Here is a 27,485-nt window from a genome sequence, read left to right as displayed (position 1 = left end):
AGTGGTGACTGTACATTGTAACTGCCATGCATCTGGGAGACTTCAGGGACAAGGAGCCAAGTCCCAGGGGATTACTGTTCACTCGCTAAGACGTGTCCAACTTTTTGCGAGCACATAAAATGCAGGTTTCCTTGTCCTTCACTTTGCTCAGCTTCATGTCCATTGAGTACATACCCAGGGGAATGGGGTACATTTCTGAAGAAACAATAGCAACCCCCACACAAGGTCAGATTATAAATTCGAGGGGCACAGAACTGGACCACGCCAAGGGATGCAGTGTTTTTTCACCTTCTCTTTGCCTTTGCCCACTACTTCCAAGGATATTTTGAAGCTAGGCAGCCAACGCGGTGCCTGGTCCACTGGCTCCACAGGCCGAGAAATCTTTTTGTTTCACACTCTTAGCCCCCTACCCCTGAACGTCTCTTTTCATCTTCTCTCTTGCTTGCTTTTCACTCCGTCTTCACCCTTGGCAGATAATCTGTATAAGAGCCTTTTCGTTTTATTCTAGAGCCATATGGACTAGATTGGTTTACGGCGACCTTGACAGACACCTGGGTGGGAGGCCCGGGGGAGGGGGCAGCCGTCATCTCAGAAACCTTCTGATAGCTCTGGGGCGGTGGCCACGAGGAGGCGGCGACCACTGAACTCCACTCAGTGATGAGTTTTCTGGAAGATTGACAGTACGTGTACCAACTGTCTTTGCGCTAGCAGGTTGCGCGATCTCGCGAGATGTGGACGCTGATCTGGAGTATGGACTCAAAGGCGCCTTTCTGAGTGGGGGATGGGAATATCTGTGGCGCAATCATTGCGCGAGATTGGGCCATAGTCGCTGGGGGCCGATGCTTAAATCTCGCGATATTTCCGCTGCTCCGGACTGGAATTAGGAGGTGCTTCTCGCGAGAGCCCGTGCTGAGGGCTCTGTGAGGCCCCGTGTGTTTGTGTGTGTGTATGTGTGTTGGTGACTGTGAGTACGGGGAAGCTGCGGCCGCCATTTCAGAGAGCTTGCCGACACTGTCGCAGGGGTGGATCCTGAGCTGCCGAAGCCGCCGTCCTGAACTCCCGCGCGGGCTCCTCTAATCCCATTGTCTCTTTTAGATTCGCTTGGGCCTGTCCGCTCTCTGAGCCCGAAATTCGGGCTGGGTGGTACCGCGGCCTGGGCCTAGCGGCTTAACAGTAGCAACAGCGGCGGCAGCCACAGCCCCCCTTTTTCTGAATACGAGCACCGCAAGGACCCGGAAAGCCCGCACAGGTGAGGAGGCATCGCGGACCCGCGTATTTTCAGGGCTTTTTTGAGGTTTGGTTCTTTTCTGGATTGAGGGGCCCTCTTTAGGCGATTTTAAGCGACCGGGTTGGGGGTGGGTGGGGGGAGGTTTTTTAAAAATCGTCGTCTTTTCGACGACCGCGCCCTTTTCCGGCCGAATATTTTTCAGGGTTTTCGGGTGGCGTGGGCTCGAGAGAGGCTTCGGGCAGATGGCGACCTGTCCCTTCGAGGCCCGGGCCGACCGCGACCTCCCAACATGGCGCCAGCCGAACGCTGCCTTGGCACACAACCCCTCCCAGCCGAGGGAGTTTCCCTTTGCCCCTAAAATGGCAGCGCGGGGTTTTGCGCGAAAGCGGCGCTTTGGCTCGAGATTCTTGGGTTCTGTTTTTTGAGGCGCTGTAGGCTTTTTAAAAATACAGTACCTAATCTGTCTAGCGTGTTTGATGTTGGGGACATTTTAGATTAATTTCCAAGCCTACTAAAGTGGTCCCGCTTTAGTTATTCTGTGGCACCTCTTTGAGGTTTTGGAATATGTCCGGTAAAAAGGAAATTTAGCACAATTTAAAATTGTTTACTCACCAAATTTTCATTCTTGCTTTTTACCTAGTCGTTTAGAGAAAATGGCAGACGATATTGATATTGAAGCAATGCTTGAGGCTCCTTACAAGAAGGTGAGAAAAAACAAGTCGGTGAGGTTTATCTATTTCTTAATTTAGCATTATTCACGAAACTACTGCTGAAATGTAAACTAACCTCCCCGGAGCCCTCTTGATTTACCTTATCAGAGATGCATTACATGTAACTTACAAAAGTAAATATATGCTATTGATGTAATAATATTGTGCAGTAGTTTCACTTCAGCGTGATGAATAAATGCCCATCTATCTCTCTTTGTAGACTTGCCTAACGATATCTCACCTCTACTCCCATGAATTCACCTTTGATTCCAGTGTGAACTGTCAATCATAAGGTAGTAATTGAGTGACTTATCGCTGTACCGTGGTCCCCTAGGTAAAATGACTCAACTAAGAATTACCAGCTCCAGTTTGGTATAGCAAAAAGGTGAATGTAGTGGTTTGGGAAAACAGCAGGGGTCCAAGAATAACCAAGCATAACCAGTCTGTGGCAAGTAAATCTTTAAATAAGACAAGTCTTACAAGAAGAAATGGGTGAGATTTAAAATTTATCCTATACATAAGACTGGTGATAGTAAATATTAAAACAGGCAGGTGATGATCTGCTGCTCAGTTAAAAATTACTAAAATTCTTGGATCCCTGAACAGAAAAAATTTAAAGCAAAAGAGGCAATATCACAACTTAGAGTCACTTGATGACTGTTTAACTGTTCTCCATATTGTTTTATTTTTAATTCGTCCCTGCCATAATATTTCACACTAAAAACTACAAAGGAGTTATTTTTGCTAATAACGTAGATCCATTTCAGTATCACAGTAAAAGTAAAGTGTCTTTTCATTCTTTCACCACCAGTTGGTGGTGAAAATAGCAGTATGCATGCGTTATCACTGATGTCACAAACTGTAAGCTTTGTAAGTTAGCACTTATACTCTATACTCCTTTTAGCTGATGTGATCAAACTTGAAAATAAACATTTCGCTAAACCTTTTAAAAATAATACATTTGTTTTGGAGTGTATAGCTCGACCATGTGGTACCAATTTGGATGAATTCTTTAAAGCTTTGAATAGTGTACTTAGTTTGTAATACTTAGACTCTTGAAGCTCTACTTTCTATTTTAATGTTAAGATTCTGTCTTAGTTTAACATGGATGTAATTCCATGTGAACAGGTATGGAAGTAGGACTGGTGGATTATTAATTGACTTTCTTGGGTTCTTGGGAGTCAACATTACTAAAGCAGTGTGAATCCCTGTTTGCTTCAGGGCGAGATGTGTGACAGAGGTGGCATCAAGCTCTTACAGTCCCAACCCTCCAACGGAAATGGGCGAAGATCTCAGGAATGGCATCGGTCACAGGAAATCGATAGTGGCTGGCTGCTAGCATGGCCACTTGGGGCTTAGGCAGAAATAGAGCCATGGTACTGATCAAAGGGGCCATAGCACATGGAATAAAACTCAAAACAGGACTTCATTCATGTTTTATAGAAATTCTATTTAACCACTTCAGCACTGTAAATCTGGATAACTTAATATCTAACTATATAAGAAAATTTAACATGTTAATATGCATCTTTATTTTTGTATCTTGATGACTTAATTTGTAAGCAACAAAGTGGTTAAACATACATCCATCTAAATTTTTTTATAGCCTTCCATGTTAAACTGTAAATAAGTAATTAGTTTTAAAATTGTTTTGTATTTTCTTATTCCTATTCCCTTTACCCTTTGACAACTTGAAATGTTACCACTTCGTCCTCATGATGTTCTTCTATCAACCCTGCTTAGGATGAGAACAAGTTGAGCAGTGCTAACGGCCATGAAGAACGTAGCAAAAAGTAAGTTTCAAGAAGGGACCTGGGTTGGGGGGAGGTGCTTTACATGATTGAGACTTTTAAGTTGTACCCCTGTGGTTAAAGCGTTCTCTCCTGAAGCTTTTCTTTGCCTGTTTTAGAAAAGTGGGTTCTTTTGGGAAGAGACTATTTGAGGATGTAAAACTATGGACTCTTTCCTTAGATTTCAGGAATTGGTGTCATTGGACATCTTCCCCTCCAAGTCCATCCATGACAATCTGGAGGAGTTCTTATATTTGAACTTGTCTAAAATTCGTTAACTTTGGCTTAATATTTATTACTTAATGTCATCAATAAAGCTATTATATCCACTGAAGATGTGTTAGAAAGAAGGTGATAACTGTGAGGAATGTATTTTGCCCTAAATTACTGAAGGAGTCAGAGCTATGAATTATTCATGCTCCTTGATGTTTTAAGATTCTTTCTGTAATAATGTTACAGCATACTTTAGTACTTCTTAATCTTAATGTTCTTACATGGCTTTCATTGTCTTAAGCTTTTTAAACTCCGATCGAGTTAATAGAATGGAATTTCAGAAAATTATGCATGTTATTTGTGCAAATAACTAACCCTTAATAGGAACTCAGTGACAGATGAGTACAGAATACAGTGTGAAAGAAGTTTAAATAATAGTATAAACCAAATGCACTTTATAAGATTTGATCCTATTGAGTTTTCTTTAGCTCTGAAGTAAATGATGTTAGCATCACATGTTCTATATCATAAGCATTAAGATGTTTTATTATTTTTGTGATGTCATACTCAAATGTTTTGTTACATTCATGACCTCATAATACGTAACAAAAAATGATGGTAATGTGAGTCACTTACTTGATTCTTTTTGGCTCTTCCAAGAGCTCAAAGTGTTTCATAGTATACCACCTCAGTATCTCACAAGAAGTTTGTAAGGTAGGTTAAAATTTCATAAAATGGTTGAGATTGTCTAGACTGGATTGTTCAGGCTTTGCTGCACCAGTATTCTTACCCCCTAGAGTATTGTAGGAATTGATAAAAATGGTAAAATTTGTAGGATATTTCCTGTATTTTTTCTGCATGGGTGGGAGTCTGTTATCTCTCTTCACTAATCACATGTTATGGGTATTGAGTTGGGTTTAGTCTTGAATTGTTTGAGGCAGTCAGCCAACCAATCATTGCATGGTTTAGTGTCCTTTAATTTTATACTTTTTACCAAAGTATGTTTCCTAATTAACAGTTCTGATTTGCAATTCTGCAATTAAAAGGTAGGAAGGGGTATCTATATAAATTGAAATTATCCAGTCTCTAGATAACATGCCTAGTGGACCAATAAAGATCTCATCTATAATGAAGACATTGGTAGTGCACATGCTTTCTTTGTTGTACCATCTTTAGATGTCTTGCTACTAATACCATCTTTACCTGTTATCTTCCTGCAACTAAAGACTACCAAACTTTTACCAGAAAATTGAGCATCAAGCTCTCAATGGCTGGTGCTTAGTGGCTTTTATATAAAGTGTGAAGTCTTACAAGACTAAATAGAAGAATGGACAATTTTCTTTAATTGGCCATAGGAGTCTTTAAGGAAAGAATATTTACAAAACTTCAACTGTCATCTGGTTTCTTTTTAAATGTACAAATTATTTCTGTCAGACTTCTCATCCTCAGTTGAAGCTGACTCCCTTATTTTTCCTGAAGGGAATTAATCTTTCAAATTAATTTGAAAGTTATTTAGAAGAAAATTTTGTTTAGTTATAAATCATAAAACAATGTCCTGTGCATTAGTCTTTAGTGTGAATAAATTAAGTCTCTTAACCAAAGGAAGGTGCCACGTTGGCAGATTTTTCATTCTGAAACTTCATTGTTCTTTAAAAGCCATTGGGTATTGGGATGTAGTTTTAAGGTAGTAAGAAAATGCACATTCTGAGAAATTGAGAGTTAACTAGTAAATGTTTTCTTCTAAAAAACAGTATAATTCTCAGTACATACACTCAATTGATTTCAGGTAATAAGCTTAACACAAATTGTTTATCTTAGTCTTTCTGAAAAGCTATATCCCTGAACTTGGCAAGACCTCAAAGTATGCCTTTTTAAGTACCTGAGCTTGCCTTCGTAGAAGTATTATTAGTATAACCAGTTCTGCAAAGTCTCAACCAGCATCCATTCAGCTCTTTTGGAATTACTCAAAAAGGATTAAAAAAGAAAAAAATGACACAGTTGAAATATATTGGCTACTGTGGTGTGGATTATCTATAAATTTTGGAATAAATGACTTTTCTATTTTTTTTTCTTATTTTCCAGAGTACTTTGCATTTAATATTTAGATCTTCTTACATGGAAGAGGTCAAATCCAGTTATAGCAAAACACCTTTTCAGCAGAGACCATATAACCAAAAAGTCCAAAGGCCCAGCCCAGTGGACCATTTACTTCAATGATGTTCAGTACAAAATTCCACTGCCACTAAAGACTTTGGAAAGTCCCTTTTAAGTTGTAACAGGATTTGACTATTAGTATGGATTTTGATAACCCTTCTTTAGTTAACTTAATAAATGTTCTTTGAAGCTTCATTATATTGTAGAGAAGTATTCTGCTTTCTTGCACCCTTAAATTTTTGTCTGGGCTTTCATAAAGAGGATTATATTTCTGAATGTCTTAGTATGTTGCTGTCTTTTTACCTGTCTGGGGTTGCCTTCAGATGTGCGTGGGGGCTCATTTATGAAAAGTCCTAGGAAGACCTTAAGTTGAAATTAGCTCTTCAATTTTTGAGTCCTTTTCCTTTGGCACAATAAATTTTCTGCCTAAAAGAGGTAAATTGGAAGGTTGGCTGCCTCTTTGCAGTGGGCCATCTATGAGCAGAGCAAATCTTTGTCCTTTTTGTGAGGGATGGAGTGTTAACTTTGTCCCCTACTTGATAATATTTAGGATTTTTGATAGCTATCTCAGAATTCTTTAGTCTAAGAGATAGTTTCAGGTTTTTAGGTAACAAAAATGGAATGTTATCTGTTGCCCTTCTGGGCATTGCTTTGATAACGTCTATAAAAGTAATGAGTGTAGCCTAATTTTCTGTCATGTGCTACCTAGCATATACATTTCTGACAGTCAGGTGGATTATCTTGAAATTTTAGACAAAGTTTCTGCCTCCTTGGAAAGCTCTACATCTCCTTGTGATTGGAGTGTGGGTTTCAAGATTCCAGAAGGTGGGTGTCTTCATTTTCTATTTTCAATGCACTCTAAGATGACCTGCTTTACAGGTTCTCTGAGGCAGACTTCAGTTGCTTGTTGTGCTAAGCTTGCTTTGCTAAGGACTAAGTTAAATTTCCAAATGATGTAGTTGTCACAGTGTTTAATCTTTTTGCCACTACAAAATGACCTTTAAGTGGATAAGTTTAATTTGAAATGTCTTTCAATTTATATTGAAATATCTGAAGGCACCTCTAAAATTTAGGTGATGACAGAGGTATGAAATAGATGGGTGGTATGCTGTGAGGAATACAGAAATGAACAGGAAAAGATAATACTGACAGACTTTTCTACCTTTCAGAGTTTGAAAATTTATAATATAAAGATTTATAAAGGTGTTGATTCTTGTTGATTGTATCCCACAGGCTTTATAAACTGGCATAAAAATGGCATGCTCCAGTATCTGGTGTACTCACTGTAACTTTAAAAAGAAATTACTTGAAATGGTCACATTAAAGTCTAGGAGTGTCAGAGTGCATTTTACTGTGTTAGTTTGTCGTTTATTGTTATATGTAACAATTTTGCCCATGAACTCCAAAACAGTGATGTTTGTATGGCCCTTTGAAAGTATAAAATACTCATATGTGCAAATTGGGTCAAAATAGGCTTTACTTAAGAGAAATTAGTGGGTTAATGACAATTTTTATGTATGATCCAGCACTAATACTTGATGTAAGAGTATTCTGTTGTTAACTTTGATTTCATATTTTGTGGATTACAGTAATACTGGGTTGGCCAGTTACATGATCGGACTTTCTGTTTAAAAGTTCAGATTTGGATTTATACCTACCAGCAAGTCCTCTCCTTGTTAAAGCTATAGCTGACTCTCAAGAAATATCATTACAGTATCTTTCTCTCTCTCTCAAATGATTCATTATCAGCTGACTGCTGATTTTCAGTAGTAGAAGGCAAAGGTGGGGTGTTGTTTACCTTACCTTGGAATTATTTTTCCATAAGTGATTATTATGTATCATTGTATGATAGGAAAAATAGCAAAATAATTTTACAAAGATGTTTCTGACCATAAAGGGAAGTATATTTTGGCAGATTCTTTAATCAGCAAGATGATGGTGACTTTTTTCTTCTCAGGAGGAAAAAAAGCAAGAGCAGAAGTCGTAGTCATGAACGAAAAAGAAGCAAAAGTAAGGAACGGAAGCGAAGTAGAGATAGAGAAAGGAAAAAGAGCAAAAGCCGTGAAAGGAAGCGAAGTAGAAGCAAAGAAAGGAGACGGAGCCGATCAAGAAGTCGAGATCGCAGATTCAGAGGCCGCTACAGAAGTCCTTAGTATGTAACTATAATTATGATGATACTGGTTTGAGAGATTTCTCTCGGTATCCAGAGCAATGTAACCAGAGTGATTTGAATTGTGGAATTTTATTTCTCACTATTATATAAGGATTTGGGCATCAAAAAAATCCAGTAGAAAAATAGTGTGTGGACAGATAATACTGGTTTTACTAGGCATACAGAACATTTTCTGTTTCTGCCATCTAAAAGTATTTTAACTGTGCCATTCCAAACTAGACTAAAGCACTAAAGTGCTTTTAAAAGAAGATTTGATATTGTAGTGCCAAATATGTGAAAGCTTAAAGTCTGTGAGCTATTAACAGTATTCTTTACTGAACATAAATTATTTAAAAATTTAAAACTCAGTTGGATACAAATTATAAATATATATAATTAGTCATATACTTAATTAGCAATCTTGTCTGGCTGTTTTCAGCTGAAATGACAAGCTAATTGTGAATTTTGTGTATGCTTTTTTTATATTCGTGGGGGGGTGCTCATCACACATCTTAAAGGTATTTTAATAGCAAGAATGCAGTAAAAGTGCTCTTGAAGGTTAAATCACTGTGGAAATTTGGATGTGGTTATTTGAATCAGTTGGAAATGTTTCATTATAGTTATTTTTTAAAAAGCTAAACTGTACTGATGACTTTGGAAAGAGCCTTACAACTCTTAAGCAGGGATTGAATCTTAACAGTCCCTAGTGCTTTATAATGTTCTTTCATATTAATAAATATATTGTTGTAAGCACTGGACTATATTAAAATTAAGTTTTAACTGAATTTGATTGAATTCAGAGAGAGTCCTCGATCAGAGCCTTGGCTTTTTCACTTGGTTAAAAAGGATTCTTAAGCTTTAGTTTTCTCATCTTTTAAGAAGGAGGCGTAACTACTGATATAAGCTTTGAATGAGAAGAGGTTGTAAATTAAAGCACCCACAATACTTAGTGCTATTGATGAAATGTTTTGGTATTACTTGAAGCAGATAAAGTTAGTAACACTTAGACTTCTGATTCTGATTCTTCAATGAAAAGGATTCCACTCCTTGTTCTTCAGGGTCCTCTTAGCTGATTATTTTACAAACTTTGTAACAGTTTAAAAAGGACCACAGTGTTGTTTTAAGTGCTCTTTTGAGAAAATACTTTGCTTTTTGTCCAGTTTATCGAAATTTACTTCATTCTTTTTTACCAGAATGAACTTAATATTGGGGAAGATTAATAATTCTGAATACTGTTATTTCTCATCCGTGATGGATACTTAAAAGTCAGCCTGTGATTCTGGTCTGACTTAAAATTGACTTGGTTCTTATGTTTGGTTTCAGGTGATTTTTAACTACCAAGGCAGTAATTGGAACTTTTATAATTAAAGGGGAAAGAAAGAAAATAGCTTATAGACTTACTTAACCACTAAATGTATATTCTTAATTGTCACTTTAAGTGTGGTTTGCAAAGGACCTGTTTAATACAATTTTATTTGGGACTTCTTGGGTGTAATAGGTACATGTAGAGTCCATGACAACAAATCTCAGTGTGAATTGAGGACCACCATATATTTTCATTTTGCTACCCATCTGGTAAAGGATAGCAGGATGAGCACTAAGAGACATCTGACCTGACCTTTCAAGTTAGTTTGGTCTTTCAAAATAAAAGGGCCATAAAATACTGGGCCTTTTTAAAGTGTTTCAAATTACAGAGTAAAGCTTTGAAAACACACTTTTAATATAATCAAGTTCTGAAAAGAAATTTTCCTGAGGGGTTGATGAACTTCCCTCACATCTTCAGTACTGACTGTTTTGTCACTAAGAACTGAAGTCTACGACATGCTTAAATATGCTCATGTGCAGTTTTGGAGACTTAACTGTTAAGTGAAAAAATTGGAATTGAATGTAAAGAATTAGTCCCCTATTTTTTAAAAGAAGCTTCTCAAGGGAATTCCCTGACAGTCCAGTAGTTAGGACTGTGCACTTTTACTGCCTGTGGCCTGGATTCAATCCCTGGACAGGGAACTATGATCCCACAAACCATGCAGCATGGCCAAAAAACGTTAACTCAAAACATGAATATTGTATATGTATGTATATATAAACATGTATATTCCTGAGGAAGGATCTGCAGAGATGCACACCAAGTTGTTAATTATACTTATTCCTGGTGTGAGGGAAGTTCAGGATAATTTTCACTACATGTGCTTCCCCCAACCCCCAAACCTCAGGAATGTACTCATAAATATGTAATCAGAGAAAACTAGACTGAAAATTTAAGCATTTTCAGAATATTAAAAATTTTGAGGCTGTAACCTTTGGTCTTGGCACCTCTCAGTGGTCCAGGATGGATAACTGTAAGAACAGTTTGCCTGGGATAGAGTTGAAAAGAAAGTCTTTTATTTCCTCTTCATAATTGAGGTGGAAAACAAACAGCCTAAACAATGTTAAACTTGCTGGAGAGCGCATGAACGCGATCTTAGCAAGACCCTAACCCTGTAACTAGTGTAATTTTGTGTTTCCTTTTTAGCTCCGGACCAAAATTTAACAGTGCCATCCGAGGAAAGATTGGGTTGCCTCATAGCATCAAATTAAGGTTTTTAAACATACTTCTGAATTGTTTAAATTGTTTTTCAAGGAACTAATGTGGTGTACTTGCTTGGGTAACTTTTGAAATTTTTTAACTTTGCAGCAGACGACGTTCTCGAAGCAAAAGTCCGTTCAGAAAAGACAAGAGCCCTGTGAGGTAATTGTCTCCATTTCTTTTCTTTTGCATTTTTAGCTTTTATGCTACTGCAAAATTTAATGACATTTGCTAACTTGGATCATATTAAATCATTATTTGGTTTGCAGTCCTAGTGTTATTAATGTGAATTGCAAAGTTTTCAGTAACTTGTATCTAAGAAGAATGGGCAAAAATGATCACTTTAATTGTAGATATTTCATGTGCTTTTATTGCTCTTTATAGTAACTAAAAATTTTTTAATGGTAGCTATTGGAAACTTCAGACTTGATTTACCTTTGGAAATAATGAGTTTTTGAAATAACTTCCTGTAGGAAAATAGTGAAAATAGTCATGAGTTGTATCATTTGGCTCCCTTTACATGAGAGAAGTGTTTAATCTCCAAACTCTTAACTGAATTGACTTGTGGTTTTTACTGTTTTTGACTTTCTGTGAGGTATTTTTCTCGACTGACCTAATGCAATCTACAATTTTGGTTCAAGGAACATTTTGTTACATGATAGGGTTGTTTTTTACTTCTGGTTTCCCTTAAAGGGTGTCTTTTAACTAAGTATCTTGTTATTTGGCATATAATGATTTTAAAGGGTTTCTGTAACAAATATTGAGTTTTTACTCTTTTAATAGTTTTCTCTTGTGAGAAGACTCATTTTTAGTTCTCATTCTTTGGATCTAGTTGGCTTTTTATCTCTGTTTTATAGTAATAGGTTTAAAATAACTGCAGATTTCCCAAGGGATGTACCTGAGGTTTGTAGGTGGAGTGTTTCAAAAATACTTCCTGAGAATGTCAGAACATGGTTAAGAAAGAGCATATTTATGTTTATATTTTTAAGGATTAAACCCTTAATCATAGTGAAATTTTATAATAGTTTTAGTAGTGGACATTGTTATTTTTCTTTGACTTTCATGATGTTAAATTTCATCTACTATGTTCTTTTCTCACTTATTGGGCATTTAAGTTTGCTCAGTCAATTTAGAAGTGTAAACATTTGTAAATATGAGTAAATTAAATCCCACTGTTACTTGTCTCCATACCTCCTGCTTTTTACTTTTGATTTGCTCATTGTTAGTGTCTCTATGCTATAAGAAGTATAAGTGTGTTTTTCAATTACTGAATTTGTAGTCTTAGTAAGACCAATCTAATCTAGTAAACAGCTACCTCGCTATTCTTTATGATTATCTGAGTTGGTGAAATAAAATTCTTAAGAGTCAAAATCAGTTCAGTTCAGCCACTCAGCTGTGTTCGACTCTTTGCGACCCCATGGACTGCAGCACACCAGGCTTCCCTGTCCATCAACAACTCTGGAGCTTGCTCGAACTCATGTCCATCAAGTCTGTGATGCCATCCAACCATCTTATCCTCTGTCATCCCCTTCTCCCACCTTCAAGCTTTCCCAGAATCAGGGTCATTTCCAGTGAGTCAGTTCTTTGCATCAGGTGGCCAAAGTGTTAGAGCTTCAGCGTCAGTTAATGAGTATTCAGGACTGATTTCCATTGGGATTGAATCTTTGATCTTGGAGTCCAAGGGACTTTGAAGAGTCTTCTCCAACACCACAGTTCAAAAGCATCAATTCTTAAGCGCTCAGCTTTCTTTATTGTCCAACTCATAGAGTCAAAGTAGTTTTCATCATTTGGGGTTTACTTTCAAGTTATTGTTTGTGATTATGAAACTTAGTTTTATTTTATGATTTCTTTTTGGGGAAACATCCTTTCTGCTAGTTTGGACCAGTTAAACATTTGTGTCTAGTCGGGTTATTAATTGTGAATGTCAAACTCTTGGGCTTCTGATTGGCTGTTTATTATGCTGGAGAGAATAACATTTGTAAGATTGAAAGACCAATGGACTTTGGTTCTGATAATGTAAGATAGTATCAGAAGAAACTTTAGAAACTCATGTTGAAGGCGTTTGGGTCACATTGAATTATTTTATGAGCATTTTTTATATATTGTAGTGAAAATGGGCTTGGGGTAGTGACAGACTGGTTTCAGGAAAGTTTATTCTGTTTACTAAAAATAGGTATTAAATGTTACTTTGAAAGACGTTATAAAGTTAATTCTATACTCTTTATTCCTGTTAGGGAGCCTATTGATAATCTCACTCCTGAGGAAAGAGATGCAAGGACTGTTTTCTGCATGCAGCTGGCAGCAAGAATTCGGCCAAGGGATTTGGAAGAGTTTTTCTCTACAGTTGGGAAGGTAATCTAAGCTTATCTATGGAGCTAATTTAAGTAGAAGTTGCAAGCCACAGTTTAATAATTGTCAGTGTGACAGATGAAATGAGAAAAAAATCTAAACCAAATGTGTTTGGTGGAATTTAGTTAGGGAATTTATGTTTATTTTTAGAAATTGATGTATTTTGATAAATGAATTGAGCCTACGAATTTGCCTCTTTTTAATTGCTTGCTTCATAATATTGTTTATGTGCCTCTTGTCTTTTGAAATGATTATACTTAATTGTGAATGGTTGCATAAACAGAACCCTGTGTTAAGTGTGTGTTTTCTTTTTAGGTTCGTGATGTGAGGATGATTTCTGACAGAAATTCAAGACGTTCCAAAGGAATTGCTTATGTGGAGTTTGTTGATGTTAGCTCAGTGCCTCTAGCAATAGGATTAACTGGTCAGCGGGTTTTAGGAGTGCCGATCATAGTACAAGCATCACAGGTAACTTCCTATTTAAGAATTCGAGCATTGATAGTGCTAGAAACCTGCTGTTGCTTCGTGTTGTAGTGCCTTGAGCCTTATAAAATCACCTCTTACTACCTTGAATTAGATGTTCTCAGGACAGCTTTTAAAAACAAAAAAAAGCTGATTCCTTTGATGTATTTGTATTCTCACAATTCTCTTTTTCTGTCTTAATATAAGTTGTAAATATTTATTTCATGCTGAAGAATTGAACTTGTTTTAGAATTTTATTGATTTGTGATGACTTGGGGATAGAAGCATCTAAGCACATGTTTTCCTCTTTCTAATGGAATGTTTTTCACATTTTTAATATATTTTCACAATTTTTATGAAATTCTAACATTTGAAAGTAAGATGTTTCAGACTAATTTAGAAGATGTTTTTTAAGATAATCCAAATTATAATGTAATTTCTCTTTGCTGATTCTTCACAATGATTGAGTGTTGCGTTTGGAAAAATGAAATTAGGGTTAATATTTTAGTTCATTTAGATATGGAAAAATTGAAATACATTGCTGCTGCTGCTAAGTCACTTCAGTTGTATCCGAGTCTGTGCGACCCCATAGACGGCAGCCCATCAGGCTCCTCTGTCCCTGGGATTCTCCAGGCAAGAACACTGGAGTGGGTTGCCATTTCCTTCTCCAATGCAGGCAAGTGAAAAGTGAAAGTGAAGTCGCTCAGTCATGTCCGACTCTTAGCGACCCCATGGACTGCAGTCTACCAGGCTCCTCCGTCCATGGGATTTTCCAGGCAAGAGTACTGGAGTGGGGTGCCATTGCCTTCTCCACTACTGAGTATCTAATATGGAAATACTTTTAGGATTTATCATCAGTACCTATTTATACTAAGAAACAAGTTAGTTTCTGTGACTACCAGATAACTTAGCTTTTTAAAATGGAGAATATAGATCTTAAAGATCTTTTTTTGGTCTCATTGCATGGTTTGTGGAATCTACATTCCCCAGCCAGGGATTGAACCTGGGCCATGGCAATGAAAACACCCAAATCCTAACTACTGTACCGCCAGGGAATTCCCAAGGATTTTAAAAATATTTTCTGAGCAATATGAGATAACAGTATAGTTATGCTCATTCCTTTTCAGACCCCAGAAATAAGTACTTCACATAACTTCTGAAAAATCTGGTTGCTCATCAAAAGCTTTTAATACTTTATAGTTAGGCACAGGATTTAACCGAGTCTGAAGTGAAATTGCAGTTTTCACTGTTAAACTCAAAATTTGGTCAAGTTACTACCATCTATCTAATGTTTTAGGAGTATGTAACATTGTTGAGTACCATTTGATTATAGGTAAACAGTAGGAGCCCAGGGCTTCCTTGGTGGCTCAGATGGTAAATAATTGTTAAGGAGCAGGCTGTGGGTATCATTGTTCAATTCATTTCATGTGACGGAGGACAAACCTTATAATAGTGTGTACTTTGTCCTGGCGAAGGCTGAGAAGAATCAAATTTATAAATGAGGTTTTGAATTCATTTTTTTAACCTCCTGTGGTGCCCCACTTTGTTAGAGTTTGTGTTAGAATGTAAATTGAGAACTGTTTAGTTTGAGAAGGACTTGATAGAAAAATGACTGCTAAACTGAATGGTTTAGTTTGATTTATATTGCAGAAGTTCTTTAAGATGGATAGCCAGTTGGTATACTGTATATTGAGTAACAGTGATCTTGAGAACACATTTTAGTGAATGAGTATATTTAGTTCCAGGAAGTAATCTTAAATTTCTACATTTACTACATCTGATACCAGGATGCTGCTTTATCAGTTTTATATATGCTCTTAAATCTAAAATTTTTTTTTTTACTGGAAAATACAGTAAAATCTAAAATTTTAATTTAAAAATTTGGCTTTGGAACCATTTTAGGTGTACCATTCAGTCAGTGTCAGTACTGACAAGCATATGAGGTGGAATCATACAATATTTGTCCTTTTATGTGTGAAGTAACACTTAGCATAATTTGATATCAGTTGTAATTAAGCAAACCTAAGATGTGTGTGGGATTTACTATGTTGAAAACGGTACTTACTCATTGTAAATTGATGTGCATTTTGTCTTATCTAACTTGTAGGCAGAAAAAAACAGAGCTGCAGCAATGGCAAACAATCTACAAAAGGGAAGTGCGGGACCTATGAGGCTTTATGTGGGCTCATTACATTTTAACATAACTGAAGATATGCTTCGAGGGATTTTTGAGCCATTTGGAAGGGTAAGTCTCAAGTTTTTAAATGGATCCTAAATAGGTTCTTGAAACAAATGTAGCTGCATAATTTATCTGCTTTGTGATGTTTCTAAGACACTAATGTTGAGATGGGAGGGAGTGGTTCTATTAGAATTTTTTAAAAGTCAACCTGAATGATAAAATGTACATTGGAGCAAGAGGTTTTCCCCCCCTTGGTTTATTTTGGGATACTTTTCTTACTGAAAGTTTAGGAGTGTGTAATATAATTTTAGCATAGCACTATATAAGCTTCAGCTGTAAATGCAATAGTTTGACTTACATCATGAAATTAGTACTGTAATAGGTGCAGTGAACATCTATCATCTCATCCAGATACATTATTAAAGAAATAGATAAAGTTTTTTCTCTTGTGATGACTACTCTAAGCTTTACTCTTGGAGCCTTAGTTTATGACATATAGCTGTGTAAATATGTGTAAATAAAAATATAGCTGTGTAAGTTCTAGACATTGCATTTCTAGAACTTAAAACTGGAAGTTTGTACCTTATGACTACTTCAATCTAACTCTTCTCCACTCACACCTCTGTTAGCCGCAAATGTAATGTTATTTTTCCATGAGTTTGTTTTTGAAGTACAGTTAAACTGCAACACTATTTTCCTGGTACACAGCATAGACTTTTTTGATATTTCTATATATTTATCAAAATAATCACCAGGATAAGTGTAGTTCTCATTTTAGAAGAATGTTTAGAATAAATGTTATCAGTAGGCTGGTGTGGTGGTGGAGGAGGATTAGTGGCTAAGTTGTGTCTGACTGTTTGCGACCCCATAGACTGTAGCCCACCAGGCTCCTCTCTGTGTGTGGAATTTCCCAGACAAAAATACTGGAGTGGGTTGCCATTTCTCTTTCCAAGGGATCTTCCCAACCCAGGAATTGAACCCACCTCTCTTATTTGGCAGGCGGATTCTTTATCACTGAACTACCTGGCTGCTCTGGATTAAACTTTTTGTGTGGCCATGAATAAAAATCTCAGTTCCTGTTGTACTTTATCCACTACTTAATCTTTATTGCTTTTGGATATATAGTTCATTGTTTTCTTTTGCTATCCCACTCAACTCCTTTGTTAAATTGTTTTGGGAAAAAATAGAGAAAGTGTTAGTCACTTAGTTGTGTCTGACTCCCTGCGACTCCATGGACTGTAGCCTGCCAGGCTACTCTAGCCATGGGATTCTCCAGGCAAGAATACTGGAGTGGGTAGCCATTTCCTTCTCTGGGAGATCTTCCTGACCTAGGTGGAGCCCTGGTCTCCTGCATTGCAGGCCCGTTTTTTGCCACCTGAGACCAGGTAAGGCCTAAATTGGGAAACCCTAAATTATTTTAAGTGTTAATAATGAGAACATTCAGCTGTTGATTTTTAAGTTTTCATGCTTCCTCTGTGTGGCTTGCTTTGTTGCAATATTGTGATGTAACTACAGTTCCTTCCTTTGTAATAACACAGTTCCCTCATTTAAGGTGAATAGTCACTATGTAGCAGATGCACAGAGTTGTACAAACTATCAACCGCATCCAGTTGTTATTTTTAATTATTCCAACATTTGTGGCAGTCCATTATGTCTGGCATAATTGCATATTAATGTTTGGTATATTTTAGCATAATGTGAAGGAAACATGTTGATTTGGTTTTTTAACATATTCTCCAAAGAATTTCAGATTGTGTTTTTTCCTAGGAAAGATTAAAGGTTGTTCCCCTGCTTAGTATGTTCCCAGGCCTCTAGAAAGAAGATATTCTGGGCATGAGGGATTTTTATGTTTTCGATTTCTTTCAGGGGAGACATTTTAAAATTGTACTTTAAGAAATTTTTTGCTCCTCCTTTTCACTTGCGTAAATAATAATTGTGGTTTTCATTTTTAGATTGAAAGTATCCAGCTCATGATGGATAGTGAAACAGGTCGATCCAAGGGATATGGATTTATTACGGTAAGCAGTTAACCATGATTAACATAATGACTTGAACTTTTTTTTATCTGAGTAGCAAAGTGTAAAACTTGATTAGTTATTCATAGTGGGGAAGGGATAAAGTTACTATTTTCAAGTGGTTTAAATTAGTTTGCTGTTAGTGGCCAATTTTTAGTAGTTGAAAATATCTTCTCAAATGCAAAACTTCCAAGTACTTTGCTGTCTTCTTGTTTATGGACAGTTTGTTTAGCCAACTCCTCATGTAATTGAAGGCAGTCACTTCTTCAGTTTGACTAGTGTGACCCAAGATGTTAGTTGCATTAAAGTCTTTTGGAATTCATTTTTACTTTTTAATATAGACATAATATGGTTTGACATACCATGACCAGAATTTCCTTAAGTAGCTGACCATTGAAACCCTGTCCTTGATAGGGTATGAAGTGGCAGCTGGAATAATTGTGAATAGAGGTGTCCTTTTAAAAGTAAACTTGTACTTTTAGTTAGTTCATTTAGTTTGTACATTTGCAGTCCAATTACATGATAGCAATTTTTCAAATTATCATTTATCCCTGGAAAGTACTGGAAACACATTTTTAGTTTAAAATATAAATACTTGTCACCGTTGCCACCTTTATAGATAAAGTTTTAAAAATAGATCCCAGATTTTATCAGGAAATTACAATTGGATCTTATCCAAATTCAAGTAAAATTTAAACCTGTTCTGTACAACAGATAGCAATCTGTTGCATTGATTGCTTTAGTTTACATTTAGGTTACATTGATTACATTATGTGACAAGCCTGAGCTTGTTACTCTTATCATCCTTCCAGATGTAATTATTGAATATACTAGATTAATAAGTTGAGGTTTCTTTGCCTTGCATATAAGTAATTACCTTTTATCCCCCTCTCAATTGTATAGTTTTCTGATTCAGAATGTGCCAAGAAAGCTTTGGAACAACTTAATGGATTTGAGCTAGCAGGAAGGCCCATGAAAGTTGGTCATGTTACTGAACGTACTGATGCTTCCAGTGCTAGCTCATTTTTGGACAGTGATGAACTGGAAAGGACTGGAATTGACTTGGGAACAACTGGTCGTCTCCAGTTAATGGCAAGACTTGCAGAGGGTAAGTTTATCCTACTGTTGTGAATATAGTAACGAGAACCATAACTGTGCAAACAACTGGAAAAGCATGCAAACAAATGGAAAATGATTTTTTCTTATTTTGAGGTTGACTGTTTTCATTGAGCAGCACACATGGTTTCATAGGCAAAATCCTTTGCCTTTAAGTTCTAAAGTTCTAAGAATCTACTTTATGATGGTGCTTTTTGAATGCCACAACACGTTACAGGATTCCTTTTGTGTTTTATAATAATTAATACCCTTCTACTTTAGTTGCAGCGTTTACTCTATGTCCTGCTTGTACAGTTGGCCTTCTGTATCTGTAGGTTCCAGTATCCTTGAGTACGGAGGGCAAACTGTACCACAGCTCTTTAAATATGGGATTTCAGCATTTGTGGAGTTTGACAACCAACGGGATCCTGGAAACATTCTTACCCACCTGGCTACCAAAGGGCCACTGTAATTTTTAAAAATTGACTTTGGTATTAAGCAATCAGAAAACTAGGATTTTCCCACTCTTAACGAAGCAGGAACATTAAGACCTATTCTTTTACAGGTACAGGTTTGCAGATCCCGCCAGCAGCACAGCAAGCTTTGCAAATGAGTGGCTCTTTGGCATTTGGTGCTGTGGCAGGTAGGAATTGAATCTTTTCTATTTGAAATCATTGTTTTTTTTCACCTAATTCGAAAATTTTCCAAATTTTTGCATTTAAAAGGACTTACTGAGAATTCAATTCATCAAGTACTTTTTTAACTTAGAAATTTCAAGAGTTAATGTAAGGAAACGGTGATATAGGACAGACTTAGCTACTGATCATAATCAAATGTCAGGGTATTATTGAACCCTGCATACTAGTTTGTTTTTAGTAGAAAGTGATGTAAATTGTTAAATCTTTAAATGTATCACTTTTGTTGAAAACCAGAAAGCTCCTATTGTTTCAAAGGAAAAATGTTTTATAATGTTTGAGATTAGAAAGTTTTATTTTAAAGGCCTTTAAATGAAGCTTTATTTTAAATAATTGAGTGCAGAAAAAACCGCTTTTCTAATTAGAACATAACTACAATGGACCCTTGAACAACACAGGTTTGAACTGCAAGGGTTATTTAGACATGTGCCTTTATTTTCAATAGTAAGTACTACTGTACCATATGATTTATGGTGGTTAAAAGCATGATTTTGGAAGGACCAAGGATATGGAGAGCCAAATAAAAGTTACATATGTATTTTAAGTTACTCAGATGGTTGGTGTCTCTAATTCCTTAAATGTGAAGGCCAACTGTATTTTGAGATTTTGGCTTATAGAATGAAGTTCCTAGGGAGGTGAGGGGAAGGAAAAGGGAGTTGATAGTTTGTTACAATTATGTAACAATGGGCTTAGTTTATGAACACTTTGTTTTTTGTCTTTTTGTGGCTCAGTTACTTGAAATTAACCCAAATCTATTAGCTAAGATAACATTAAATTTTAATGTTAGAAGACTTGCTTGCAGAATATATGAGAGTAAACCATTGTATTGGACTTCAGATGACAAACACTAATCTAAGAAAGTATGGTCATTTTCAGTTACACATTGGTCCTATGATCTTATCTAGCTATAAAGTGAGACTCTGTCAATACGTAAAATATATAGGATCGTGGTACCACATCTGAATATAGGGAAAGTTCTATGTCATTGCTTCATGATTTCCGTTTCAATTGAAAACCCATTAATTAAAGGAGACAAGATTATTTCTGCCTCTATATTATTATTTATTGTGGGCGCTTCTGTGTTTTCCTTTTTTTAGTTGAATATTTGAGAGCTTGTTTTCTCTTCAGCGTCTCATGGTTCCTCTCAAACTGACTTAAATTTTGAAATCCGATAGGTAAAGTTCTTTATAAACAACCATGCTAGTGTATCCACATAAGAAAAATTGCAACTATTAAGCATTTCTGTAATTAAGAGTCATTTGGTGACTCCAGGTTTTTCTGTATTGTTTTGGTTTGACTTTTTGAACAAGTATTAGTCATTTCATTTCTTTATAGTGAACACGTAGTTATTGAATGCCACCTAGTGTAATTGAAGATACTAAATAAACCCATCACTGCAGAAATACATCGTAGTCTCTGGTTTTCAGTTACTGTTTTCTGAAAACATGTGTCCTCCTATTGCTTCCCATTGTTAGGTCATTGTTTGAATAATTTAGAAAAATGCTTGATGATTTACCATAGTCTTGGTTTTTCGATAGAGGCTGATTCCTTTAGGGATTTAATACAAAGACACACAATTCATTTTTAAACAATCTTACCTTATATCCTGGGTGCTGTATCCAGTATATTGATTTGGTTTGTTAACAGTATCTTTGCCGAATTATAGATACTCTGTGTTGTGGACGTTACTTCCCTCAGTTCTTTCTTCTGGTGAATGAAGAATGATTACACTTGCCTGGGCACATTCATTGTGTAGTTTACATTAAGGCTGATAATGCTAAACACCCATATGGGTTGCTTAAAAAATAGCCACATAGTTACCTATTTGTTATATTCCCACTTTTTCCCCCCACTTTTTATTATTTATTGATGTGCTGTACTTAATGAGTTGCTCAGTCATGTCCAACTCTTTGTGACCCCATGGACTGTATATAGCCTGCCAGGCTTCTCTGTTCATGAGATTTTCCAGGCAAAAATACTGGAGTGGGTTGCCATGCCCTCCTCCAGGGGATCGTCCCAATCTGGGGATTGAACCCAGGTGTCCCGCATTGCAGGCGGATTCTTTATCGGCTGAGCCACTAGGGAAGCCCATTGTTCATTGATAGATGAGTCTGTTTTCTTAGAACTTCCAATAAATTGCTATTCTGAATTAGTAATCACATATTTGCATAACTGGGTATATTTCTCTTGACTGTCATTAAAATTGTACACATTCGGTATTAAGTCGCTGAATGTTAATGTATTTGAGGGGCTTGGTCTCCTAAGTTCTTTAAAGCTGTTTTTTGAAACCCAAGAGTGGCCCATCCCTATATCAACGTGTCTTTTGTTCTGAAAGTATAATAGCTATTTTCTAAGATAAGTTCTTATCTTTATGAAACCCATGCTTTGTTTCCTAACTGGTTACAAATGACCTGAAGAATCATTTTTGAAATTTTGATTTATATACACTTAATATAGCATGGATTTCTGATGCTTATACATTTTTTCCCATTTTAGGAAAAAAAACAAATTGTGTTAAAATTTAAAGTTTATTCCTATGATCATATCTTCAAGTTCCTTCAGTATACACCAGTTACATTTCTTCAACTCCCTGAGATGCCAATTTTGAGCACCTAGGACCCAGGTATTCTTACATCCCTGTATGACTTGGGCTGCTGATCCCTTTTCATTTTTGCCCATGTTTTATGATTTTCTATACTCAGCAAGAAACCCAGATAGTAATAAAGTATGCAACTGAGTCACATGTTATTGAAAATTAGGTAATGGAATCCAATTTCTTTGTTGTATTATTTTAAACTTAAAAAGATAGCTTAAATACTATGACATTCTGTTTACTATTCATATTTCTGTTTTCATTTGAAATTAAGAAAGCTGCAGCTTTCTCTTAATTTGCCTTCTCATGTAGAATTTTAATGATTATATATGAGAAAATTATATTAGAAATCACTATTATGTTCATTTTTAATAGAGACTAGATGCTTAAATTTTTCTAGTAATACATAGATTATAGTAAATCTAACTAGATTTCATTCATGCCTCATTAAATTTTCAAAATAGGCTAGGAAACCAGGCCTAACAAAACTATCAACTTCTGGGCTGGACATGACAATTTAAAACTTAAAGGACTTAAAAAATAGTATATACATATGGTTAGAGTAGTGTCACTACTTATTGACAGTGTTTGACATTTACTGTTGCAGTATTTATTCTTTTACTAGTAACTTTTAAATGTAAAATGCTTACCGACACTGATAGAATAATAAAAAGTTGAATAACCCAAGTACTTGGAATTGAATTCTCAAGATCAGGGTTTTCATGCATTTTCTGACCGGTGTGCTTCCCTTTCCCCATTTCCCATTATTCCCAAATGAATAGTAGTATAGTGGAATCCATTGAGATGTGAAAGAGTTATAGGACTAGGAAGAGAAAGGCATAAGTAAGTTTCCTAGGATAGGAGGAAAAGAAAAAGGCCCCAAAGCCTTGTCAATGAGGAATGGGGAAGGAGGTTTGGCTGCCAGGTTTTACTATAAGTTCGTTTTGATAAACCCTGCTACCATAGTCCTCTTTTATTAATGCTCTCCTGACATTTACCCTGTTAGTTGAGGCTCTTCATTGTTCCTGCACTGAGCTGTAGAATTCTCTTTTGTTATAGATTTGCAAACAAGACTTTCCCAACAGACTGAAGGTGAGTTGAGTTTTTTATTTGTTTTTTTTGTTGTTCGTTTGTTTTTAAAGTGGATATATAAATGTAGTATAAGACATAGTTGTGTGTATACATATATCATTATTATTGTAGTTTGTCTTTTTGGCCCAATTTTGTCAGAATGACATACAGTGTCATTAACCATAAGCTATCTGGTAATTCATACAAAGAAGGCCTAATATGCATCATTAGAGTTACATGGATAAAGATGGTAAATGTCTGTGCCTTTTTTTTTTTTTTTTTTTTTGCTGTAACTTAGAGTTTTTTTCAGCTTTGTATGCTTATCTTTGTGTTCTGATTATAAGTTTTATATAGATACCAGACAATGAAACTTGTCATTTAAGTAGACAGGGAGTCTGAATAAGGTCAGGAATAACTTAACTCCAGTGATTTGCATTAACAAATCACTGATAGGATGCAACTTCCTGTTGACTCCCAATTTTGAATGTAATCTTTAGAATTATCTAGTATCTTTTTTTTTTTAGAATTATCTAGTATCATTTTAACGAATGCGAGTTTTAATTTCGTTGCATCATTTGTTTTTACTCCATTACTATAAACAGTACCAAGCAATGAGAAGATTATCCAGAACTAAGTTGCATGCAGATTTCAGAGTTTGAAACAGTTTATAAATAACCTGTTTTTTTCTTGGTCTTTATTATCAAGTAAATTCTGCCATTTTATAGAGTATTCTGTTACAGTAATTTGGAATCTTACAGGATATACTTTAAAGTCTTCTGAGTAAATCTGTATTATAAAGGTCTATCCTTATTACTCGACAGTCAGGAATTGAATGTGTATCTTTTTTGGCAAATGAGACAATTGTATTCAATCTTTTTTTTTCCTAACAGATTTTTGAAAGTAGAATTGGTGGATTTTCCTTAGCTATATATTTCTATGCTGAATTCGTTGTGTTCTGCATTCATCTAGGCTGAGCTGGAATATTTGCATCATACATTTTCTAGTATTTTTCAGTATTGATAGTCTATAATGACCTTGTAGTATTTTTTCCAAGCATACTACTTTGTTTTATGATAAGGTACACTGTGGGCTTCTTTTTTTTTTTTTTTGTATTACAGGCACACTTGCATCTTTAAATTTCTCCAGTAGAATTTGACGTTAGTTATTTCAGTATTTTTATTTTCATAGTTTTATGAAAGACAAATATTTGTTTATCAAAATAAAGAAGTGAAAAGCAGTTGTTATTCTACCAGAAATTTTTATGATGTATTCATGCACAGCCCTAATTTTTATTCAATGGAATATTTCTGATACTTCTCAGGTTATTGTTCAAGTACCATAATTTCTAATGTACTGTTTTATCCGTAGCTTTTTTTATTGTTATGTATTGGAATGAAATTTGATCAAATATTATGATTACGGTGAGTTCTGTATCAGTTACTGGTAATGTTTTTTAAGTCACGTAAAAGCAATGGATCAAATGTCTTGGAAAATGCTGTCACTTCAAAATTAAAACCAATATTGGTTTAAATTTGCTCCTAAATATTAGTATCAGTATTTTTTTTTAATTTTCAACAGTGACTATTAGAGATACATGTTACTCTTTTTAGTGTTTCAAGACTGTGAGACTTTGTTGTGGTAGATTTTATAGTCCCAGGATATTAAATCTTTAATAATCTTTAAATGCTTGGATGATTTTTATGTATATCATTTTTTAAATGTCATCCTTTCTTAAAATGGTTGTATATTTATAAGAAAATATGTGACTATATATTCATGGGCAGATAACCTAACAAAATTTTTATTTAGATTTAGTCAGGATTTTAAAGATTGTGTTTTCATCACCCCCTGAGTATAAACTCTTAACAGTCAGTACTGTTTCCTTGAACTGTATTGATATTTGTCTAACTGAATTAATATTTGCTACACCTGAGGTTTAATTTCCCTTATAAAGATAAAATTCCCAATTTATTCAAGATCAATTATCTGAAATACTAAGTTGCCTTTGCTTTCTGGCAACATTTTAAAATAGAATGTTGATATATATGTTGATACTTGATAGCATTATCAAATATGGGGAATTAGTAAATGAACTGATGGCCCTATTTTCACTTGGGTCCAGTGGTTATATTTGGTTTTGTTTTATTCATAGGGATATACTCTGATGCATTTTCCATGAAACTAATTTCTGTTTTTTGGGTGTTTTTTTTTTAGCTTCAGCATTAGCTGCAGCTGCCTCTGTTCAACCTCTGGCAACACAGTGTTTCCAACTCTCTAACATGTTTAATCCTCAAACGTAAGTAATTTACTTTGGTCGAGTTCAAAGGGTCTTAAATTATCTGTAACTTGTCTAAGTTACTACTTAGGGTGTTTCAACATATTTCATAGTTCAAGTATTGCTACAATTCTGGTCATTTTACTGCCGTTATTTTTATGCACATAACTATTTCCCTTGAATGTGTTAGTAAGGTTGGAATTCAGTTGAAAACTTTGCATTTTGTTTTCCATTTATACCTAGTAGTTTTTCTGTGAAGTTTGTATCAGTATTTAATTTGTATTAACAGGATAGTGTTCCTAATCCTGTGAAATGATGATAGACTTGGTATAAGTATCTTTTGAAAGATGTCAGTTAACCATTTTAAAAGGCCCATGATTTTTAAAATAGATTAGAATATATATTGTATTATTTCATCAGTTTGAGTTGTTCTAATGGACTTAATACTTTGTTACAGAGAAGAAGAAGTTGGATGGGATACAGAGATTAAAGATGATGTGATTGAAGAATGTAATAAACATGGAGGAGTTATTCATATTTATGTTGACAAAAATTCAGCTCAGGTATTTTAACTGTTACTTTCTTGTGTTTAATTTTCAAACATACTTGGGTTGTGGTTTTTCCTTAAAGAAGATAGTTACATGGCTAGTTTTGTGGATAATAAACTATTTTCAGTAAATTTCTAGGTACATATTAGCTAGTGGGGCAATTATATGGTTATAGAGCTGTTTTTGTACAGTCAATTTGAATAGTCCTATTGGTATCCATGTTGTATATATCACAGCACGTTAAATATTTTTTGTTGTATTTTAGGGCAATGTGTATGTGAAGTGCCCATCAATTGCTGCAGCCATTGCTGCTGTCAATGCATTGCATGGCAGGTGGTTTGCGGGTGAGTTTGACCTTTTTCTGAGTGATTTTTTTTTTTTTTTTTGACGGTCTAAGTGAAGATGCTAATCATCGTATCTATTTCTTTCAACAGGTAAAATGATAACAGCAGCATATGTACCTCTTCCAACTTACCACAACCTCTTCCCTGATTCTATGACAGCAACACAACTACTGGTTCCAAGTAGACGATGAAGGAAAAGATAGTCCTTTATGTACATAGCTTTTTTTCTTTCTTGAGAATTCATCTTGAGTTATCTTTTATTTAGATAAAAAATAAAGAGGCAAGGGTCTACTGTCATTTGTATACAATTCCTGTTACCTTGGAAAAATAAAAATGTTAACAGGAATGCAGTGTGCTCATTCTCCCTAACTAGCAAATCCCACTGTATACAAAGCTGTTCTCTTGTTCTGCCTTTTAAATGTACATGTAGAAAATTACATTAAGGATCTATAGGAATAGTTGTAGGGGAACAAATGTGCTTAACATAAAAAGGCAGACAGGGATGTAATATTTTTAATGTTTCAGAAGCCTAACTTTTTACACAGCAGTTACATTTCACTAATGTTGATATTTGGTTAATGGTTTAGCAGAGGTTTCTGGAATACCTAGTTTATGGAAATTCAAGACAGCTAAACGGGCTGTTTAACATGTCATCTTGCATTCTGATCAATTGGCAAGAAAAGGTTTCAAAAATACATTTCTGGATGGTATCTTTTCAATTAATGTATCTGTAAAAGTTTCTTTGTAAATATTATGTGTTCTGGTGTGTCATAAGATTCCAAACAAAATGATCCCTGCATTTCCTCAAGATGTTTAGTGACAGTCTGGTAAGCAAAGCAGTCTGAGCAAGAAATAGGAAATGCAGAAATAGGTTTTGTCTGGTTGCATATAATCTTTGCTCTTTTTAAGCTCTGTGAGCTCTGAAATATATTTTTGGGTTACTTCAGTGTGTTTGACAAGACAGCTTGATATTTCTATCAAACAAATGACTTTCATATTGCAACAATCTTTGTAAGAACCACTCAAATAAAATTCTCTTAAAAAGG

The 27,485-nt window shown here is 35.4% G+C and overlaps 1 protein-coding gene across 9 annotated transcripts; it reads left to right on the top strand.

The window, feature by feature from the left end:
- Positions 1–914: 914 nt before the first annotated feature.
- On the top strand, positions 915–27,485 carry RBM39 (RNA binding motif protein 39). 9 transcript variants are annotated; one of them, XM_061437416.1, is made up of 18 exons: positions 935–1,249; positions 1,869–1,932; positions 2,159–2,231; positions 3,682–3,731; positions 8,053–8,247; positions 10,760–10,825; positions 10,922–10,975; positions 13,048–13,165; positions 13,478–13,630; positions 15,732–15,869; positions 17,756–17,821; positions 18,722–18,926; positions 19,479–19,556; positions 23,243–23,293; positions 25,487–25,568; positions 26,005–26,110; positions 26,361–26,439; positions 26,530–27,485. In XM_061437416.1, exons 8-18 carry the CDS (start codon positions 13,103–13,105, stop codon positions 26,628–26,630), a joined length of 1,122 nt encoding a protein of 373 aa, XP_061293400.1. In that variant the 5' UTR covers positions 935–1,249; positions 1,869–1,932; positions 2,159–2,231; positions 3,682–3,731; positions 8,053–8,247; positions 10,760–10,825; positions 10,922–10,975; positions 13,048–13,102; the 3' UTR covers positions 26,631–27,485. The 9 variants fall into 9 exon arrangements, with proteins under 9 accessions (XP_061293392.1, XP_061293393.1, XP_061293398.1 ...); XM_061437412.1 differs by having other exon boundaries at positions 3,682–3,735; positions 8,056–8,247; XM_061437408.1 differs by lacking the exon at positions 2,159–2,231 and having other exon boundaries at positions 915–1,249.

The sequence above is a fragment of the Bos javanicus genome, chromosome 13, assembly GCF_032452875.1.
Source record: "Bos javanicus breed banteng chromosome 13, ARS-OSU_banteng_1.0, whole genome shotgun sequence".
In the NCBI taxonomy this organism is placed as follows: Eukaryota; Metazoa; Chordata; class Mammalia; order Artiodactyla; family Bovidae; genus Bos; species Bos javanicus.
Note: the sequence above shows the minus strand (reverse complement) of the source record. Positions and strands in the feature narration are given on the sequence as shown.

Bases quoted from the DNA above. Each gene is read 5' to 3' on its own strand.
- RBM39 (XM_061437408.1), top strand. From the start codon at position 1,882: ATGGCAGACGATATTGATATTGAAGCAATGCTTGAGGCTCCTTACAAG. The intron at 17,822-18,721 runs GTAAGCAGTTAA...TCAATTGTATAG, and splicing joins AGGGATATGGATTTATTACG to TTTTCTGATTCAGAATGTGC. The intron at 25,569-26,004 runs GTAAGTAATTTA...ACTTTGTTACAG, and splicing joins AACATGTTTAATCCTCAAAC to AGAAGAAGAAGTTGGATGGG.